This window comes from Manis javanica, chromosome 5, assembly GCF_040802235.1.
Source record: "Manis javanica isolate MJ-LG chromosome 5, MJ_LKY, whole genome shotgun sequence".
Lineage (NCBI taxonomy): Eukaryota > Metazoa > Chordata > Mammalia > Pholidota > Manidae > Manis > Manis javanica.
In genome coordinates, this window is record NC_133160.1 from 119,108,925 (window position 1) to 119,131,327 (window position 22,403).

Here is a 22,403-nt window from a genome sequence, read left to right on the forward strand (position 1 = left end):
AATTTTTCCTGAGACAGATTAAGTTATGTCCATGTTCATAATGTTTCTAAGATATGTACAGGTATGTTTTAGGGATTTTTATTTCCCTCACACCATTGAATATATATCCTTTGGAAAACCCTTTGGATAACAGTAATTCACATTGGGCAGGAGATTAGATATCTTGTTAGAAGACTTATTTCCTAATTTAGTCCACAAGAATTCTTCTAGAAAAACTATTACTTGAAATATTGTTTTAAAACTATTCAAAATTACTTTGGGCTGTTCCTTAATGATAAATGAATAGTACCATATTATAGATGTTATGAATAGTTCTTGAATGAAAAAATCTGCAGTCACAAATCTCCCTAAAATATGGTAGAATGAAATTATATTTCTGAGCAATTTAATTTCTCAAATAATGCTGTCCTTATTTTCATACATCTTTAATAGTTTCAGCTTTACCAATTTTTTAAAACTGAAAGAAAAATAATTTTATTTTGGTTACATTTATATTTAGAATTTTCTTTCTTCGAAGGGAAGCAAATTTTGCTTCCCTTAAATTGTGTAATATAGCCTCCCACAGTCCTGAATAAACTAAAGATTAACATATTTAGTAATGTGAGACTGATTTTGCCTTTTCTTTATTTTACAGATCAGAAATCTTACTTTTACCATTGCAGTTTTCAAATCCTCAATGTTAAATACAGTGATGAGTTAAATTCACCAGCTACACAGAAATGTAGGAATTTGAGTGGAAGTATTGAATCTATGGTAAGTTACTACTTGCTCTGCATTCCATCATAAAATGAGAATGATAATAAATCTAATATTTTGTGATATATTTATAATTGCTAGATGCGCTACGTATTTTCCTCCCTTGAATGGTACAGGATGTGTTCCTTTGTGCCTTTTCAAGCTGATTTTCAAGTATAGTGGTTCTTACATTTTCTTAAGTCATAAATAAAAAGTGTTAGCAGGGTCATGAATAAGAGCATATCTTATATGATTATGATCTCCAAGACTGGAAGTCTGTTGTCTGGAAAGTTGAACATTTATTACTGTTCTCCTGGAGACTGTTAAAATCCTTTTCATTTTGCCTTCTTCCCTTTTTTCTTATCCAACTAAATACACAGGTAGTAGGTGTTAAAAGACATGCTTGCATGGACATCACACTTTGGTTCGATGGCAGACACAAAAAATATACAAAGCAAGCTCAGGCTTTCCCTTGAAAATGCCTGCAGGCTGCCTGGCCAGAAAACTTCACAGGGAGACCTTTAGCATTCCTTTGTCACCACAGAGCAGGGGCTGGTCTTCAGTCCTGCAGAGTCAAGAGCTGACCACTCTCAGGGTTGCTCACTTACCCTTACCTTTTTTTAGTCCTAAGAACATAAATTAATCCAGTAGCTCTAAAACTTAAGCATGTAACAGAATTACTTGGCAGGGTTGTTAAAACACAGATTTCTGGGCCCCAGTGTTAGAGTTTCTGATTCAGTATATCTAGGGTGGACCCAAGAATTTGCATTTTTAACAAGTTGCCAGGTAATGCTGATGCTAATGAATTGATCCATCCTGAGAACTATCATGACTGGGAAACTGAATCAACTGCTTGTTGAACATATGTTTTCCTCAGAGGTAAATTTCATTGGAAGCCAAGTTATGACACAGCTTCTTCATGAAGAAGCATGAAATTAGAGCAAGGGAAGTTAGGTATGTCATTTAAATGTTTAGTGAAATCAGAATAAACAGTTGAATCAGAATGATTGAGGAAGGTCATCTATGACAGTTCCTCAGATTTTCCTTCTTTTTGATAACCTTGACAGTTTTGAGAATTACTGGGCCAGTTTTTTGTAGAATGTCCTGTAATTGGGGTTTTTCTGATGTTTTTCTCTTAGTTATTAGACTGCAGTTGTAGGTTTTGAGAAGGAAGATCATTGAGTCAAAGTGTCATTTTCATTGCATCATATGAAAGGGGTACATATTATCAACATCACTTATCACTGTTGACCTTGATCCCCTGGCTGACACTTTGATCAGGTTTCTATACTGTAGAGTTACTCTGTTTTCCCCACACTATACTCTTTGAAAGAAAGACACTATGTGTAAGCCACACATAAATACTAGAGGAATTGAGAGTTATGCTTTGAATATTTGAAGAATATTTAAAATTCTTCCATTTGTCTGTTTTCCCCAGGTATTTATTCAACCATTTGTTTATACCAATATAATTGTTTGTGTATTTTAAACATTTATTTTAATTTCTAGATTACACTGCAGAAATGCCACAGTTTATTTCCAGACAGTATTAACACTAGACATAGCAAATCTTTTTATTTGTTGTTAATAGGTGAGAAGTTTTGAAGTTCTTTGATTACTAGTAAGGTGTTTAGTATGATATTACTAGTAATATAAGATTACTGTTATCATATATTAATAGGTAACTTTTATATTTTCATTTGTTAATTCCTTGGTCCTGACATTGCCCATTTTCTTACTGAAGCATTTTTCTTTTATTAAAAAAAACTTTCTTGATTAGAATACTAAAATGAAAATTTGTCATCCACATTGCACATATTTTTCTACATGTGATTTGACTTTCAATCTTATTTATAATGTAGGGTTTTTGAGATGCCGAATAAATATAAATTTTTATGAAGCCAAAATTATCAAACCTTTTCATGATTTCTCACTTTTATGCCAGGTTGCAAATGGCTTTCTCTACTCCAAATATACTTTAAAATATTCACTGACATTTTATTTTTATAACTTTAGTATTTCAGTTTTTATAGTTTTATCTTTTATTCACCTGTAATTTATTTTGTAATAATGTAGTGATCCAACTTTTTTCCTAAGAAAAGCTATGTGGTAGTACCAAAATAGTTTTAAATAGTGCAATGGATTTGTTTGTCATGCCACATTTATCATATGCTAAGTTCTTCCTTTTTCTTCTCTACTGTACTCTCTTTCACTGATTAATCTTTGCCTTCACCAATACCAAACTATTTAGAATACTATGGCTTAAAAATATAGATACCTAGCAGAGAAATATTTCTGAAATTCTTTCTCCTGATATATAATTTCCAGTTATTCTCATCTATTTATCCTTCTGTACAAACAATTTGAACATTTGAATCAGTATAGGAATAGCACTCTTACATATAGTGATTTATGGTTTACAAAGCACTTTTACATATATTATCTAACCTTCAATTCACAACAGCCATATGAAATAATAAATCATTTTTACAGATGCATAAAGGTTGTGAGATTAAGAAACATATCCAAGGCCATTCAACTGCAAAGTGGTAGAACCAGAATTCAAACCAGTCTCCTGACTCAAAATCCAAGAATGATACCATTTCCCAACGGAAACATGTGTTCATTACCCTTGTCCCATACACAATATCCTTACACTTAATGAGCAGTGGAATAATCCCAGAACTTTCTTTATATTAAGCAATTTGCTTCTCTTTCTGGTCCTCAGTTTATTCATCAGTAAAATTAAATCATTGGGCTGTATGATTTTTATAGTACATTCTAATGCAAAAAGACAATGAGTTTGTGATTTTCACGTAAGATATACATGCCATTTATTCACCTGTTTTTCTCATCCTGCCCCTTTGGCTGCTCTTGTTCAGGTCCTCTGTAGGTTCTCCCTCTTGTACATTGCTACTAAATGTGGAAATTTCCCCAAGGCTTTGACCTATGCCCTCCTCTCCTCTCGCACTGTTTTCTATCTCTAGATGATCTCATCCATGATCACTACTTCGACCAATGTTAATATACTAATAACTCACTCTGTCTCCAGCCCAGACTTTTATTCTGCACTTCAGATCTTTACACCTAACTGCCAGCTTGATATTTCTACTTGGCTGCTTAAAACATCTCAAATATTTTATTATCCCCAAATCAAACTCATTATCTCCTACACCATACTAGCCTTCTTCACATAATCCTATCCCCACGAATACCAATACCACTTATTCAGTTTTCCAAAACAGAAACCTAGAATTCTTCACTGATACTATCATTCCAAATGCCCAATCTATTACCACCAGTGTAGGTTTTCTCCTCTGTATTTACCTCAAATCCATTCATTTCTCTCCATATTTGCTACCACTATGGCCATACAAACCACCGCCTCTACTCTGGAGTACTCAAGCAGCACCATAACTAATTTGCATAGTTTACTCTCTAAAACTGATTGCCTACATTCAGCAAGAGAGATTGTTCTCAGATTGAAAATGTGATTGTTATCCTCTTGTTTAAAACACTTCAGTGACTTCCCTTTTTCTTTTTTTTCTCTTATGCCAACTCTAATCAACATTTACTTCATTTTCATTCACACAGGTAACAAAGACATAAATGACTTCCCATTTTTTATGATAAAAAGCAAATGCTTCACGTGCTAAAAAGATCTGCATAGTCTGGCCTTTCTATCACCCTAGACTCCTTGCTCTCTATGCTACAATTGCACTGGCCTTCTTTCATTTCTTACACACAACCTGTTAGTTCCCACCTCAGGACTTTGCATGTGCCATTCATTCAAATAACAAAAATTACACTGTCTCCATTATTTAGCTCACAAATTTTATAAACAAAACTACCAATCAAGTGAGATGGCATAAAGAATAAGTGATTTATCTCCATGGATAGTTATTTTCCCTTTAAAGATGCAAAATACGTGACAATTATAAACATTCTACATGTAATGTTTTACCCTTTATATAAGCTGTTTTATTAATAGATTTAATGACATTCACTTTGTTAGAATTTACCTAAATAATTCACATCTCATTTCTTATTCTTATCAGTTGTGAATATTACTGAGATGTGAGGATTCTAGACTATTCTAGAATATAGAGATAATATTATCACCTTCAATCAGGCGGATATATAAAATAGTACTCTTTTTCCATTGTTTACTTTACTTTTGTCCAATGCAAGAAAAGGGTCAATAGTATGATAGCAAACTTATTTGACTCTTTGAACAGAGTAACATTCATAGATATAACAGTCTGTATTAAGTTGATGGTCACTTGCTTTCAAACACATTGTAAAAGTACTACTTTTTCATTCTTCTTCCTCCTTCACACTTTATGTCTAAGATGTCATAATCTACATTTTTTGTGTATCCCTTGACTAATTTTGTGTATAGCTGATTTTACTACTTTGTTTTTTGGACTTCATACTTCCTATTAAATAATTGGTCTACTAACTCTACTGTAGGTTTATTTACACTGATGAAAAACATATAGACTTAAGAATATTTCCATTTGGTCCTAAATAAGTTCCTTTAACATATCCTGTCAGGCTGGTTTAGTGGTTGTGAATTCTTTTACCCTATATTTATCTGGGAAACTTTTATTTAATTTGTCCTTCAGTTGTGAATGATAACCTTGCTTCCTGATTGTAGTTTCTTTCCTTTCAATTCTTTGAATATTTCATGCCACTCCCTTCTGGCACGTAAAGTTTCTGCTGAGAAGTCTGTTGATAGCCTTATGGATTTTCCATTATAGATAGCTGTCTCCCTTGCTGCTTTTAAGATTATCTATCCTTAATCTTTGCCATTTTAATTACTATATGTCTTGGTATTGCCTTCCTGGGGTTCATCTTGTTAGGAACTCTCTATGCTTCCAGAACATGGATGTCTATTTCCTTCCCCAGACTGGGGAAGTATTCAGCTATTATCTCTTCAAAGCGACTTTCTACTCCTTTGTCTCTCTCTTCTCCTTCTGGTACCATTATTATGAAAATATTGTTTCATTTGAGTTGTCACACAGCTCTCCTAGCATCTTCTCATTGTTAGAAATTCTCTCTCTCTCTGTTCCTTAGCTTGATTACTCTGCAGTTCTCTATCTTCCATCATACTGACTCTGTCCTCAGCTTCCTGAAGTCTGCTATTCAATCCCTCTATTTGTATTTTTCATATTAGTTATTGTACTCTTGAGCTCTAAGTGGCTCTTTTATAAATTTTCTATCTTTGTTGAAATTCTTACCGAGATCATCTTTTCCCTAGTTCAATGAACATCTTTATGACTGTTATTTTGAATTCTCTATCATGAAGATTGTTAATCTCCATTTCATTTAGCCCCTTTTCTGGTGTTTTATCTTGTTCTTTTGTTTGGAACATATTCCTCTGCCTCCTCATTTCGTCTGGGCTTCTGTGTTTGTTCTTTGTATTAGCCAGATCAGCTATGCTTCCTGGTCTTGATAGTAATGGCTTCCTGAGGTGGACATCCTGTGTTTCCCAGAAGCTCAAGATCCTCTGCTAACCAGTGCCTTGTTCTCTTTTGCAGCTGAGTCTCACTTGAGGGCCTGCCTTTATGCTTGTCTGCCAGAAATGGCTGATCCCCACAGCTAGCCTCTGTATGCCCTTTGTGTGATGTGAGGCACTTCTGCAGGTATTCATTGTGGGCAGGGCCATCCTTTGCCTGTCAGTCAGCAGTGGTGGACTGTTGCTTGGCCATACATGCTGAGCAGGTGGGTACACCTGCAGGCACTGGGATTAAGCCAGTGGGGCAAGTGGAGAGTTTACAACTGGCTCCCATAAGCATATGGCCAGTTTAGCTGAGGGAAAGCCAGGAAAGTGCAGCATTCCCTCTACTTGCCAGTCAGCAAAGTTAGACCACTGCTGGGCCAAGGTCACTGGGCTGGGAGGGTATTCCATGAGGAACCATGGGGTTGAGCCACCAGCAAGTGAGATGGAGAATTTTGGATCTGGCTCCCACAAGCACCTGATCTGTTTTAGTGAGGAAGTGTCATCCTTTTCTCCTCCAAAGAGAGCTCCCTCCAACCCCCACTCCTCTGGTGTACTTCCCCCTGCTGGTAAATCTTTCAAACTGCCACACTTTTGTGTTGGGTCTACCAGGACCAATGGAGTATGCCTGTTCTCCTCAAGCGTCAAGAGTCTCAGCCTTCCAGAGTGTTCCAACACTCCTGGGTGTCCAACCCCATTTATCACCAAATCCCAATGCAATCTAGACTCATGTTCTCAGAGCAGATCTCCAGGGCCAAGTGTGCAGGTTTCTTGAGTGCTCATCCCCTCCCCTCTCTGTTCCTCTTCCTTCTGCTTGTGGGCTGGGCTTGGGCCCCAGATGATCACAGCTCTGTACCCTACCTTTCACAATGTGGTTTTCTTTTCTTCACCAATTGTAAATGTTCTGTTTGCATTCTTTGGGTCGTTTGCAGGGTCAGTTGTATTTGCTGTGGTTGTTTCCTCCGCGTGTATGTAGGAAGAGGTTTTCTCCTTGCCATGCTACTCCATCTTTTTGCCACCCTTTGCTCATTGATTGTCTACCAAACATTGAATAAATTCTAATGAAGAGCCAAGAGTATTTTCAACCACTCTGTAAAATATGAATTTTATCCACTAGACTCTTTTGTTATCCTTGTATATAGATATCAACCAATTAGCCAACTTGATTTCTCTATATGGTTTATCTTAGTCCTCACTAATGTTTTCCACATAACAAATGTCATAATTCAAGTAGATTTTTAACATTTTTATCCAGTCTAGACTATGCTGATGCAATATCAAGCCATAACATAGAATTACAGAAATATTTATCCAAATTTTAAAAATTACTTCAGCTTTAGGTCAGCTCCCTTTTTTTTTGTTAAAGTCTAGTAATATTAAAGTTAAATTATCTTATTAAAATACCTCCTATATGGTATTAATAAATATATTAAACCATACTTCTGGAATATTGCTCACCAAATGATGGCAAAGATCATAAAATTTGGGATGACTTTTTTCTTTTTTCTTAATACTGGTATTTCTTGATTCTTTAAAATGAACATGAATTATTTCTATAAAACCAATGCTCTCATTATTCTCAAAAATGTTCAAAGTCCCTGTGGAAAGAAAATTTTCATTTTTTCAAGCAACTGGTTGGTTTGACATCAGCCTACATGAATGGGTATTTTTAAAGATATAACTGGTGTAATAAAGATTGCATAAACTTTAGAGTCTCAAGAATTGCTTTCAAATCCTGCCTTAATGTAATACTTAATATCCCCATCTTCATCTTCTCACATCCACCTCTACCTTGTCGCAACCACACAGCACAAGCAGCAGGATCTACTCTCCCTTATGAACTTCAGTACTTCTGAACCTGCATCCTAGGGAACAGTTCCAGTTATAGAACTACTCCTAGTTCACTGTGAGGCTGAACTTCATACCCAAAGAAGACCATTGCTAGAAGTAAGCAATGATCCAGGGAGATAACTAGGGTTAGGTCAGGAAATTACCAGCTGATGTTAAAAATAACCTCTGCTGCTTAGGCATTGATCAGAAAAACAAAGAAAAGACTACCCTTTGATTCTTTTTCCATTTTTCACATCAAGCTTTCCAATGCTACTTATTTTAAGCTGGTTTTACCCATTTAAAAACAATTTTTTAGATGTCAAAAATTGGGCATAGAAACTACTGAATAGAACATTTTTCCAAAGAAGACCTGCAGATAGCCAACAGATACATGAAAAAATGCTCAAAATCACTCATCATCAGGGAAATGGAAACCAAAAACACACTGAAGTAGCACCTCACACCAGTCAGAATGGCTACTATCAATAAGACAAAATATAACAAGTGTTGGCAAGGATGTGGAGAAAAGGCAACTCTCCTATACTGTTGGTGGGAACGTAAATTGATGTAGCCCTATGGAAAGCAGTATGGAAGTTCCTTAAAAAACAAAAAAGAGAAATACTATATGATACCAGCAATTCTACTTCTGAGAATCTATGCAAAGAAAATGAAACTAATTCAAAAAGATACATGCACCCTCATGTTTATAGCCACATTATTTATGATAGCCAAGATATGGAAGCAACTAAAGTGTCCATTAATAGATAATGGATAAAAAAGATGTGGTTCATATATACAATGGAATATTACTCCGCCATAAAAAGGAAAGGAATCTTGCTATTTGTAACAACATGAATGGACCTAGAGGGTATTATAAGTGAAATAAGTCACTCAGAGAAAGAGGAATACCATATGGTTTCACCTATATGTGGACTCTGAAGAACAAAACAAATAAAACAGAAATAGACTCATAAACAGAGAATGGATGGCTGGGTACTAGGGAGAGGGGTTAATTGGTGAAATAGATGAAAGGGATAAAGAGGTACAAACTTCAGAGGTAAATTATAAAATAATTTTGCCACAGAGATGGAAGTACAGCATAGGGAATGTAGCTCATAATATTGTAATATCTTTGTATGGTGACAGATGGTAAATACATTTACCATGGTGAGCATTTATAATGTATATAATCGATGGATCACTGTTTTCATCTTAGTGATTAACCAATTATAATATTGCATATAAACTATTTTATATTGTATATAAACAGTGATTAACCAATATAATATTGCATATAAACTACATTTCAATAAAAACTGAGTATAAAAGAATAAAAATAAAAACAGTTATTGTGGGAACACACAATGTAAGTTGTATCAGTGGACTCCCCTAGTGTTGGCTTGGCTCCTACACCAACACCCTGGGAATAGCCACCAAATCACACAACGTGGATTCTCACAGAGTAAAATATCTGATGTGTTTAGATGACTTTTAGCAAAGATACACACTGTCCATTATCATCTTTGTGTAATATATGAATAGGCACTGCATTAAAAGGCTATATAACCTGCCTAAATCATTCCCATGTGTTCTGAGATGAAATCGAACTATACTGAATTAAACTGAACTGAAAACTCAAGTCTCTATTCCTCATGAACATAAGTCCATGTTGCAAGGTTGGGAAGAGGAAAGAGAGGAAGAACTATAGAGAGGTAATTTTCCTTTTTTTCTACAGATTACTAAAACATTCAAAGAATCAAATTTAAGAAATCAGTTCATCAGAGCTCATGTTGTCACAGTGAGGTGAGTGGAACTACATCAAAAAATACATAAGCTTAGATGCAATTTAGCCCATTTGCCTTTTGTTCACAGAACGGATAATGAATGAAATGTTCACACAAGTTGTCACAGTGTTATGAAAATAGCATCATCTATATCTTATAAAACAATGCCAAAAAATGTTATATGATCTATTTACCTATTAATATAAATAACCATAATACTATAATTCTTGATGGAAAGGAAGAGAGGAAAGAAAGCTGAATTAAAGTATAGAAACAGGGCCGTCATGTTGTACAAATCCATTGGATACCACTCACATTGCAGTCTATGTAAACAGTGCCCTCTGGAGTTGTGCAAATGCTGTGGCCCTGGGCATATTCATCCAAGATCAGAACACTGTAACCAACATCAAATGTGGCTTTTTGGTTTTTATCTGCCTGGAATGCCATACTATAAAGGATGATGTGGCCAAATCTGATCATATCTGTCATGAATTAATAACAGGGAGAGTAGTTGCATGCATGCTAGTTATTTGACATTCCTGGCTTAGCTGAATACTTACCTATCCACATGATGGGATGAGACAGGCCCTCCCAACTAAAGTAGTCACCCTCACTGACCTTACCTGAAATTCCTCAAATGCCCATATTGATTAATCTTTCAGATAATATCCAAAAGTTTTTTGGAAGGAGAGAAATTGTACCAATTTTTTCTCAAATACTAACACCACAGACAATTAATCTTTCTTATTCTCTGTAAAGTCACCTAGTAAGTACCTAGGAGCAAGGATCTTTGGTCGGATAAATTTCATTGAGGAGTCAGAGAAGTAGGAAGAATCCATGGGAAGAGTATTTTCCAAACTGAATTTCTATCAGTTTGGTGCGCACTGACATTAGTACTTTCTTGTGAAGGTCTCTGTACTATGCCTTCCTTGTTTTGCTTTCATCTGAAACAATGTCCTTACTTTAGCCTCAGTCTTGAATAATACTTTAGTGTGGATATAAAATTCTAAGTTGATAGCTATTTTATCTCTATTAATAAAATAGTATTATATTTTTATATATTAAATATTTTATATTTATACATTGTAAAATTTACACTGATGAAATATTAGTATATTTTATATACTGCCTTCCATTGCTGCTTTAAAGAAACTGTCCTTCAGTCAAAATGTTCTTTGGTAGCTAGCTAGTCTGTTCTCTATTGTTTGAAAATCCTCCTTTTGTTTTTGGAGTTCGGAGTTTTATAACTTATTTGGGTGTGGGTTTTCTTTTAATCAGTATGCTCCAGACTCACTGTGATCTGAGGTTTCCTGCCTTTATCAATTCACAGTGTCCTTTGTAAGATTGCTGATCCTTTGTTTTTGTGTTCTCTAGCCTTGCATTAGGTAACTGGTGAACCTTCTCCTGTCTCTTGGCCTCTATTTGACCTTTTTCATCTTTATGCTATATTCCATGTGATTTCTTCATCTCTTTCAGGTAGCTAATTTCTCTTCAGCTTTGTTTTATATTCTGTGTAACCCATCCACCGAGTTTTTTTTTTTTTCATCCACTGAGTTTTTAATTTCAGTTAGAAACTATGTTATATTTTCCTGTCTGCAAGCTCTATTTGTTTCTTTTGATAATCTGCCTGATCTGTTTGGTAATGTCATGTACTTTTGACATATTTATGATTTCCCCATTTAAGTCATGTCATTTCAAACATACTTACCTGATTATCTGTTAATCTTATTATGTAAATTTTTGGGGATACTCTTCTGTTTCTCATTCGTGATGCATTGTTTACTACTGTGATTGTATGTGTATCTTTAGCCCCACTTTATAAGTGGTATCCTATGCATCCTGGATTTAACATACCTCCAGAGCATTTGCTTCTATCAGACGCTTGGAGGATCCATGGCACATGGACCATTTTTTGGTTAATTTCTCAAGTTAAAGTTTCTGGGACCATGCAGATAGTAAATGCAGATCCAAAACTTCCCTGCAGCAAGGCTCATGATTATCCATTCTCAGGAGAATCTTCTCTTTTCTGCACAGACTTGGGCCCCTGAGACAAACTTTTTTTTCTCCTACAAGATGATAAGCAGATTTTTTTCTTTCTAGTTCATGCTTTCTCTGAGGATTTAGTTCTTTGAGCATCCTGGCTTATTCTGAAACCTCGTGTCCTTTTCCTGATTTTGCACTAGCCCAAGGCCTCACCTCCAATGCCGGTGTAAATGCTAAAATTCAAACCTGTTGGATGTGCTAGTGCTTACCACAGAATATTAACATTTTTTATTTCTGGTCTTCCAAGATTTTTCTTACTTTCATGTGAGCTCAGCTTTCCACTTCAAATGAAGTTTATAATAATTTAGTATGTCTGGTTGTTTTATATGTTTTGTAATCATTTAGGCCTTCATGTTGCTAGACATGGAAGTTATAATTATTTTTTCGGTGTCTGTTTCTCCATCTACACTGGAAAATCCATGAGAATGACAACTGCAAATCTTGGCCGCAGTTCATTTCTAAAACTGAAAGTAGTGCCTAGCACAGGAAGATGCTAAGTTAATATCTGCTCAGTAAATATTAATATCTGGAATGAACATTATGGCAAAACTGACCATTGAGATAAAATGAGGAGGCCTACAGTAAATATTAGAGCATCTAAACAAAGTTTGCCTAATGCACATTTTCAGAAAAGAAGACAGCCAATGCTAGCTGGGTGAAGTAATTTACAAGGAAGGAAGTGGAAGTTATCTCAGTTTTAGATAATTATAGCCTGTAGCCAAATTGTCAAAGTTCATTGTGAGGAATGTCTGTGGTTAACTGAAATGGAGATAAAAGTCTTAACATATGATTACAAAAGTTAAAATTTGCTTTTGAACAGGGTATAAGCTCCAGAAAATTAACTTGAGCCTCTAAGTCACATAAATTTAGAGCCTCAGCTCTTTATAAGTTTGCTTAATGAGATGAGGGTTTTTTGTTGTTGTTAATTTGTGAAATCTAATAATAGCCAATGCTTAAAGTGAACTTATTGCATGCTATGTACTCTTCCCAAAAGTTTTCCATATATTTACTCATATAGTCTTCATAACATCTCATTTTAATGTGAAGAGACTTAGATACAGAAAGATTCAGAAAAAAATAATGTATCAAAAGTTATGGATATGCTGTAAAAATGGCAGAGCTAGTATTCAAACTCTGGCATTCTGACTTCAAAGTCCACTATACTGAATGGTGGGTAGAAGTGTAGTATGCATTAAAACCAAATACTTGTAGAATAGCATTGTGATATATCATTACATATGCAAACGCTGTTATGAGTCTGTTCTATAATTAAATTCCTGAAGTTGAATTTTTTTAATGTTTAGTCAAGAAGAGTACAAAAATAGAACAGTCTAAAATTATCATAATTATCTATTTCTTTTAAATCTTAATGGTTTCCAGGCAAGGTAGTAGAGGTGTGATAGCAGATGTTGTCATGAAATTTAAATTCACTAGAAATAACAATGGAGCATCAATGAAAAGCAGAATTGAGTCTGTTTTACGCCAAATGTTGAGTAACTCTGGAAACTTGGAAATGAGCCCTCCTACTGAAATAATGCGCAAGTACCATTTTTTATATACAATTTCATTTCAATATATCCCTTGACTAAATGAGCTATAATTCATATTTTAATTTAATGAGAGACTGGTTTTCTTTCCTTTGAATTAAACTTTATGAAAACAATGTATTACAAACTGGATATAATATATAGTTCTCTAAGATAAAACATTCTGAAGTTCAAAGAATCTTTTAACATTCATACAGTAAATATCTCTTGCTAAAAATTAATTTTCTCCCTCAACACTCCTTATGAGGGATGTTTTGTCAGCTGTTCAATTTGTAGGTATGCTATAAGAATGATCAATTGCTCCTCAAGTTTAGAGGACAATTTAATTAATAATCCACCTCACTCAAAAAAATTTGGAAGGTATCTAGTAAATATTTTACTCTGGTAGAAAAAAGAAGGAAGTTATAAGATTTAGCAGTATCTCTATCTTCTCTCTGGAAATCCTTTCTACCTCTGCCTAACTTATATCTATTTCCATTTCTTTCCATCCCTGTGGTTACCACTCTGGTCCAAGCCAGTGTCATATCTTACTTGAACTACTTTACTAGCCTCCACACTATTATCTTTTTATACTTTCTTGGCACCTTCCAAACTGTTGCCCACAAATTAATCAAGAAAAACACGGATATAATCTTGCTTGAAAGTCTCCCACAGCTTCCTACAAAAACAAAAACAAAAACAAAATACCAGTTGCAAGTTAGACACCATATTTCCTGGTTTGCCTCAGATTGTCCCAGTTCGAGCCAATTGCCCATTAATAATATTGCTTCGTATGTGTCCTGGTTTGGATGATAGATGATATAACCATCTCATCCAGAGCACTGCATGACCTGGTTCATACTTAACCCTCTGGCCACTTATTATACCCCTCTCTTCCCCGTTCACCATACTCTAGCCACACTTTTATTTTCTCCATCCAAGTTCCTCTCCTCCCTGCTTCAGGTCCTTTGTTCCAACTTCTTATAACACTCTAGATCACCCCCTCACATCCATCAAATATCATCTGGATTACTGCTTTCTAATGTAAGCCTTTTTTAACATCCCTTACTCACCTATTTACCAGTGTATCAGACTCCTTTATTTTCCTTCATAACCGTTATCACACTGAAACTACAAAGCTATTTGTATGATTTTTGTACTATTTGTCTTCATCCTATTCTGTAAGCTTCCTAAACCTAAGAACCAGTCTGCCTTGTCCATCCTACTGTCCTTCTACTGCCCAGTGTCTGCCATATAATAGTCCATTAATATTTGTTTTATGACTAAAAGAATTACTTTTAATAATTACTTTTAAATATCTTATTTAAGGACACTCCTCCAACTTTATTTTACACTGCTAACTTGATAAGCCATGATTGTCTCATAATAAGTGAAAGATTAAAGGATTTTGGTGGCTCCCACACTGGACTGATTTTAATCGGTATATACTTGTTACAGCTGTACTAGTTATTAAAATACTGAAGTGCTTTCCTATCTGTTATAAACAACCATTGCATCAGGCTCAAAAAGTTCTCTCCCTACCCCCTCCAAGTCCTCCCATCTCTACCCTGGACTCCTGGCTCCTCCTCCTGCAACTAAAGAGTTACTGCTTAGCACAGCAAGGACCTCCAAGACATTGCTCAGCTCCAGGGATGGCTGCATCCTTTCTGACCATGGCCTTGCTTACTGACTGATGCTCATGCATTACAATTTGTTTAATCCTCAAAACAACCATATCTTAGAGATACTTTTATTAGCCCCACTCAGAAAAGATAGGTAAGTGCCCAAGTCAGTCAGTCATTAGGCAGGGGCGTCAGGATTCGAACTCAAGTCCTCTTTATTCAAAGAATGAAAAGGAATAGTCAGCTCTTTTTACTTCCTGCCTCCAAAAGGCTGTTTCAGCTCCTCTAACCTTTACAAAGCAGATGTAATACAGACCCCTGTGAAGCTTCTGATAGCAAATAAGTTTGCATAAATTGATTTTAGAGTACATGAAAACCTGTCTGAGAAGTTTAAGTTTATCTTATAGGAAATAAGAAAACTAAATTCTCATTAAAGATTTCCAGCAGGGAAGGATATGTGATCTAACATACATATCCAGAAAAATCAGACTGGCAAAGGAGAGGTAGATACATGGAAAGTTCAAAAGTGGAAGCGGGACCCCAGTTTGAAAGTCATTTAATAGGAAACATGTCGAATGATGAAAGCATTAACTAGTAGTCAAAACAGTGTGGAGAATGGGGCTAAATCAAAGGATAGAGACTAGAAGGTACAAAATCTGGAAACCAGTAAGATGTGGAAATGACAAGTGAGGAGGAGCTGGAGACCATTTCAGATTTCTAGCTGCTAACAGAAGGGGTACCATTTAGGGAAGAAGGAAATATAACATAAGGAGCAAATTCGGGGTAAAATTTGGTCACACTGAATTTGAGATAGCTATAGAACATGCAGAGAAAACAGTACACTGGCCCTTAACTGGAAAAGACAGACCTTCATATCTGATTGCAACATATTTTCTTTTCTGTGCTCTCCCAGCATTTCCCTGCATGCAGCACCTGAACTAGCTCTCCTGACTCATTGCTCCACAAATATCTCACACCTCTATGCATTCGTGCCCATATACCTTCCACCTGGAATCCTTTTCTCTCCTGCCTGCCTGAAAAATTCTTGTTAGGTCTTCAAAATCCAGCTCACCTGTTATTCCCACCATAACTTCTGTGAATCCCTCAGATGGCACTGGTTACTCTCCTTGCTCCTCTCTACTTAGCAATTAAATTTATTTGAAAGAGTCATTGATTAATTTCTATCTATAAATTATGTGAGGGCTGATGCCCTATACTTTGCTCACTGTTATAACTGCAGTACTAGACTAGTATCAGGAAAGTAATGTAGATATTTCTATATATACCCTCATATATATTTGAATAAATGAAAATTTAGCTTCCCTTAGAGCATCTAGCACATCACATCTTAATGATTTGCTTACGTTTCTGTTTTCCCAACTAAACTGAGTGACTTGAGAGCAGTAATACCTCTTAAATATCTCTTGAGTATCTTTTAAGTGTTTGATGGAGAATTTAAGTAAAAATTTTAGTGTGCAAACAATAAACTGGGGGAAGATTGTAAACACAGATTCCTGGGGCTTATGACTCAGATTCTTTTAGCAGATCCAAGATGGAGCCCAGAAGTCTGTATTTTAGTAACCCTCTAAGTGATTCTGATTGTGTTTGAGGACTATTTTAAGAAATTAAGGTGAAATGATACAGATCCTATTGTACTGATCTTTATCTCACTCTTTTTTTTTTTTTAACACCAGCAATTACTAGCCAGGATACAATAGATTTTTTCACTAAAGGTAAGTGTCAAAATTATTTTGTAAATGTGGTTTACCCAAAATAAATGGTAAATGTTCAAATCATTTGAGCTCTTTTCCAAGGAAGTGTCTATTGAGGTGATATCTTTATTCCTAGCTAACTCACGTGGGTTGTTGTTGAAATAAGACATTGCTGACTCCATCGGCCCATGAAGGGTTATTTAGGTTTTCCCCTCCTTCTAGAAGGAAGAGGAAGTAGCAGTGATATTCCACCTACTCTGTATTAAGTTTGGCCTCATGAAAATTTTCCTGGCAGGTTTGAGAAACTTTTCCTGCCCTCGTTCTATTGTGGCATTTCTGTAGATTTGTAAATTATGTTTGGTGATACATTTTATATGGCTTCTCCTAACCACCAGAATAGCTTGCTTTCTTGTGGACTTAGGTTACTCAAAGAGCATAATAAAAAAATTAAAGAAAGTAATGTCAGTTCTGTCTGTAACTTGAAGAAAAAGTCACTACTTTCCAATGTCATTCTTTACATTCTCAGGCTAAAATAGAAGTAGAAACCTAGAAAATGGCAGTTTACTTCTCTGATAAAATGTAGTTGGAAATTTGTTCAGTGTACTTCAATAGCTGGCCCAGATCAGATAGCTTAAGTGATGTTATAAAGTAATGCTGCCTCTATGGTTGTTTTTCAACTCCATTATATACTTAATTCATGTTTCATTCACTTTTAATTTTTTTAATTTTTAAATTTATGTTGAGGTACACACAATAAAATGCACAAATTTTAGTGTATAACTTGATGAATTTTGACATGTGTATATACCCAAGTAATTCATTCCTCATTTAAATGTGCATTTCAATTACCAGAGAACTGGGTTGCACAATGCGACCAAGGACCCTATGTTCCATGTATATTCTTGATGGAGTCTGGGCCTCCTTTATCTACGAAGTTCATTACAAAAAATGCCTTTGGATGGTTGTTCTATTGAAGCAGCATCACTACTTTAGAGCTGGTCCAGCAATAGTGATTGTTGGTGGTGATTTACTGCTAATTTCTTGGTAACAGACTAAGCAAAAAGAGTAAGTCATAGGAATAGGAGCTGAAAGATCAATCTACTCCAACCTGTTGCAGCTCTGGTCATTGGAGTGCTCATGGGCTCTCTCAAAATGCTAGAATAAACCTCATTTTTATATTTAGAAACCTTCAGTCACCTTCTAGAATATTATGTGGACCTAAAGTAACTCCCTTTGAAGGGCACATTTAGTAACATAGAGTAAATTATGGATAGTGGACTGGAACCTCTGTGATGAACTTCATAGCCACCACAGAATCTTCTTGAGTAGAGCAGTTTTCTCCAACTTCAATGTACACATGCATCACTCATTAAACTGTAGCTTCTAATAAGTTCTGAGGATCTAATGTATAGCATGGTGACTAGTTACTTCAGCATTGTATACTTGAAAGTTGCTGAGAGTAGCTCTTAAACATTCTCACCACATATATACAAAAAGAGGGCTACCTATGTGAAGTGATGAAGGTGTTAATAATCTTGATCTTGGTAACCATTTGACATACACATTGTTGTACACTTTATCATCACTTGTACACTTTAAATGTGTAAAATTATATCTTTCAATTTAGTTAGGGGGACAGAATACAGCTTCTGATTTGTTCCCTAGTGTGGATCTGAGAGTCATTATTTCTCTTTTTTTCAGCATTGAGATATAATTGACAAATAAAATTGTAAGCTATTTAAGGTGTGCAATGCCACGGTTTGATACACATTGGGAAAATATTTCCACCATCTAGTTAATTAACATATCATTACCTCACATATTTACCACCACCACCATCACCTTTTTTTTTGGTGAGAACATTTAAGTTCTAATCTGTTAGCAAATTTCAACTATACAACTCAGCAATATTAACTTTAGTCACCATATCATACATTAGATCCTCAGAATCTGCCTACTTTATAGCTTTATACTTTGTAAACTTTTACCAACCTTTCCTCTTTCTCCCAACACCTAGTCCCTGGCAACTTCTTTTTACTCTGATTCTATGAGTTTGACTTTTTTTTTTTTAGATTCCACATATAAATGATACGAGAAGTATTTGTCTTTGTCTGGCTTATTTAACTTAGCATGATACCGTCCAGGTTCATCCACATTGCTGCAAATAACAGGATTTCTTTTTTTAAGGCTGAATAATACTCCATTATTCCACTGTGTGTGTGTATGTGTGTATGTACACACACAGACACAATTATTTTCTTGGTCCATTTAGCCACTGGCAGACACTTAGGTTGTTTCCACCCAGTATCAACACTTCTAAACTTTCAGGGGTGACCATAATGCAGGTCCACAGACCACTCTTTGAGTAGCAAGGCTATTGAGAAGACAGAAATTTCATAGTCAACTTGGAACCTGAGCTGGATACATTCAGTACTGACCTATCTGAAGCCCCACTTAGGAGGAATTCCAGAGAACTCTGCTCCAGAATTTGAAGCCTCCATGCCAGTTAAGTTCAGAAATGTTCTCTGAGATGCAGTCTATAGGCAAGAATAGTCACATAAGAACTCTAAGAATATAACATATTGTTCATGCTTTGGGGAAAGCTAGTATGTCCTGTGGAAGAATACATAAAAGACAGAAAAGTTATAAATGATGGAGAGACTCTTGCAGCATCTCCGAAATGCAAATGAATCATGATGTTCCCAGCACATTAATACCCTTCTCTCATTAGAATGTGGGGCCCGTCCGGACCTAATAACACTGTCTGAGAGAATCATAGGAGGCACTAGGGCTGAGGAAGGAGACTGGCCGTGGCAAGTCAGTCTGCAGTTGAATAACATTCACCACTGCGGAGGCGTCCTGATCAGTAACACGTGGATCCTGACAGCAGCCCACTGCTTCAGAAGGTGAGGCTAAAGCTCCTGACCCATCTGGGAACAACTAGGAGAGATATATGCATGCATGAGAACACATCCATTGCCCCAGGACTAAAGGTGATTGTATTGTGTCAGAAATAATGCAAAAAAAATGGAGTCTTTTCTTCCTATTCATAACAGCAAAAATATTTTTTTCTCCTTCAGCTTGCTAATTTATCCTATTTTTCTGTTTCAGATAATAATATATCATTATGACAAACAACATTTATATGTCAGAATGTTTAATTTAAATCCTAGCTATGAAAGCTTAGGAAACTCTCTAATCACCATAAACCTCTTTGTTTTTCAAATTATGGGCAATTGGGGGACATACTATTATCTATGTTTTAGTGTTATTCATAGGATTAAATACACTAATGTAAATAAATGTTAAATGTTAGCAAAATGAATTGCTGCAGGAAGTCTGCACATTGTATCACACAGGCTGATCAGAAGGCTGATGGCTGATCTGAGACTGCTTCATTAACTTATTAATAATCTGAGACTTCTTTTAATTTGTTCTTTCAAAAAAATCACTGAGTGTCTACTATGAGCACAATGTTATCTATTATAAGCTAATTAAACAACCACTGCTCCGACTTTAAGCAAACCTATATTCTACTTGCTGGAGGTAAACATGTACAAAAATAGTGATCAATTACAGCAAGTAGTATAAATAAAATGAATTTAAACAACTTACAGAGAATTCTTCACTGATGTGACTAAAGGCTATTGCTAATATTAGGGTAACAAACTTGCCAGTGGAGAGTAGGATGCATGAACTTATCCTATTGGTATAAAGAAAAGGTCCTCTTACTTTAAAGGAGAACTGTAGACCTCAGCATGACTAAGACTTGAACTACATACTTTATTACTGGAACATCCCAGACCCCAACAGTTGTTAGGAATACTCAAAAAATTAACTCATAAAAGCAATTGTGATCTGAAATCAAGTGTGTTGTTGACAGCATCTATTCCTTTTTCAGACTTTTTCAATAACCACTGTCTAAAATCCAATTTGCCATATGCCCAAAGCCTTCCAATCAGATCAATCAAAGCATGAACCTTGAGGTCCAGCCAGATTGCATTATTCTCCTCCCTTGGACTATTCTTATATTTTCCCATTTAAGAGCACTTGCTCAGCCTGCTTATTCTCCCTCAAATGTTAATATCCCTTCCAACTCTCCATTTTTCCCTATTGGAATTTTGTAAAGTCATCACTATTTCTGAGAAGTCCTTTACAGATTTGAGGATAATGCCACATAATACACTGCCTTGTTACAAAAGTGTTTGTTAAATTAAGAGTAAGCAAAATTTAATAAAACAAGAGCAGTTTCTCAACAAAAGTTTTCTGAAATCCAAAATTAAATTTTCCTTACAACTCAATATTTTTTGCACAGTGAATGAATTTCAAACTTGTTCTATAAGATACTCTCAGAGTTACCAAAAATTTTTAAGACTGATACATTTATTGCTGTGTCCCAGATAATACAAGCAATGAAAAGTCTCAAAATCATTTCAGTCTTCATTGCCAGCTGGAAGAACAAAAAACAGGAATGGCACTGATTTCAGTCATCCCTGAGTATGGGAACCAGAAATACACATCCCTAGATTTAGCAGGCATTTTAACATCATCTAGGAAGCCATACAAACAGTACTGGGTTCTAAGCCCTATGCAGACCCAACCACCAAAAGCTAAATTGAAGATGTCATTATAATGAAAACCAGAGTGATAAACATAACCAATGATTATGATGAGAATCCATGATTTTAAAGGCTCAGGACATCTTTAAATTTTGCTTCCTCCAATCCTACTCACTACCACGACTGACCCAGTAGAGCCAACAAACTATGGAAACCTTGTCTTGGCACCCTCCCCATAGACCTGGTTGTCACTGAGAGACCAACAGAGAGGACTTGTTTGGAGCATGACCGGTCTTACATCAAGGTCCACAGAAGTAATGAGGCCCTCATAGTGAGGCCTCTGGTACTGGTACCTCCTCTGTGAAACTTTCCCTAATGTTCCCTTTCCTCCTCCAAGTTAGTCCCACAGAAATGTGCTTATCTATCACTAGCAGTAGTCCCGTGATTTATGATAATTTGTCTCTGTCAGTCTCCTCCATTAGTGCGTAGAGCTTCTGAAACACAGACCAGAGCTTGTATTTTTATTCCCTGAGACTCATATTATTCCTTCTATGAAGTAAACACTTAGTAATAGCTTTTTGAATTATATCTAATGAAAACAGTAGTTACCTTCATTGAGTGCCTACATTGTGCCAAGCACTGTGCTTGCCATACTTATCTTAATTAATACAACTGTGTGAAAGGGGATCATCAGTCACATTTATGCAAAAATAAACTGAGAAATTGAGGTAATTTGTTAACTTACCCTAAATAACACTGCTTATATGTGGCATAGCCAAAATTTAAATCTAAATGTCTCTGGTTCCAAAACCACACTCTCGTTCATTTTGCTGGAAGAAAGGAAAGGGAGGGAGAGAAAGAAAGAAGAAAAAAAGAAGAGTGTGTTTAGAATCTTCTCTGAAAAGACCCTGAGCAAATTTCAGTAAAAAACAAAATCATGTATTTGCTAGTTGTTAACTATTTCTTTAGAATTTTTAACTAGCATTCATTCTTAGACAAGCTGCTATACCTTACAAAAGTATTTCCTAGACATATAATTTTTTATATTCTGTGTCAACTTCACTATCTAAACTCCACAAAAGTCTTCAA

The 22,403-nt window shown here is 35.6% G+C and overlaps 1 protein-coding gene across 2 annotated transcripts in view; it reads left to right on the forward strand.

Annotated features, from left to right (window-relative positions):
• The window catches only part of TMPRSS11D (transmembrane serine protease 11D), a 55,177-nt gene that overhangs the window by 25,061 nt on the left and 7,713 nt on the right, over positions 1-22,403 (forward strand). For both annotated transcript variants that reach the window (XM_017653000.3, XM_037026629.2), the window contains 5 exons: positions 635-753; positions 9,804-9,871; positions 13,276-13,433; positions 16,738-16,776; positions 19,487-19,661. In XM_017653000.3, the coding sequence (XP_017508489.3) occupies positions 635-753; positions 9,804-9,871; positions 13,276-13,433; positions 16,738-16,776; positions 19,487-19,661 (559 nt within the window). The remainder of the gene's footprint in view (positions 1-634; positions 754-9,803; positions 9,872-13,275; positions 13,434-16,737; positions 16,777-19,486; positions 19,662-22,403) is intronic.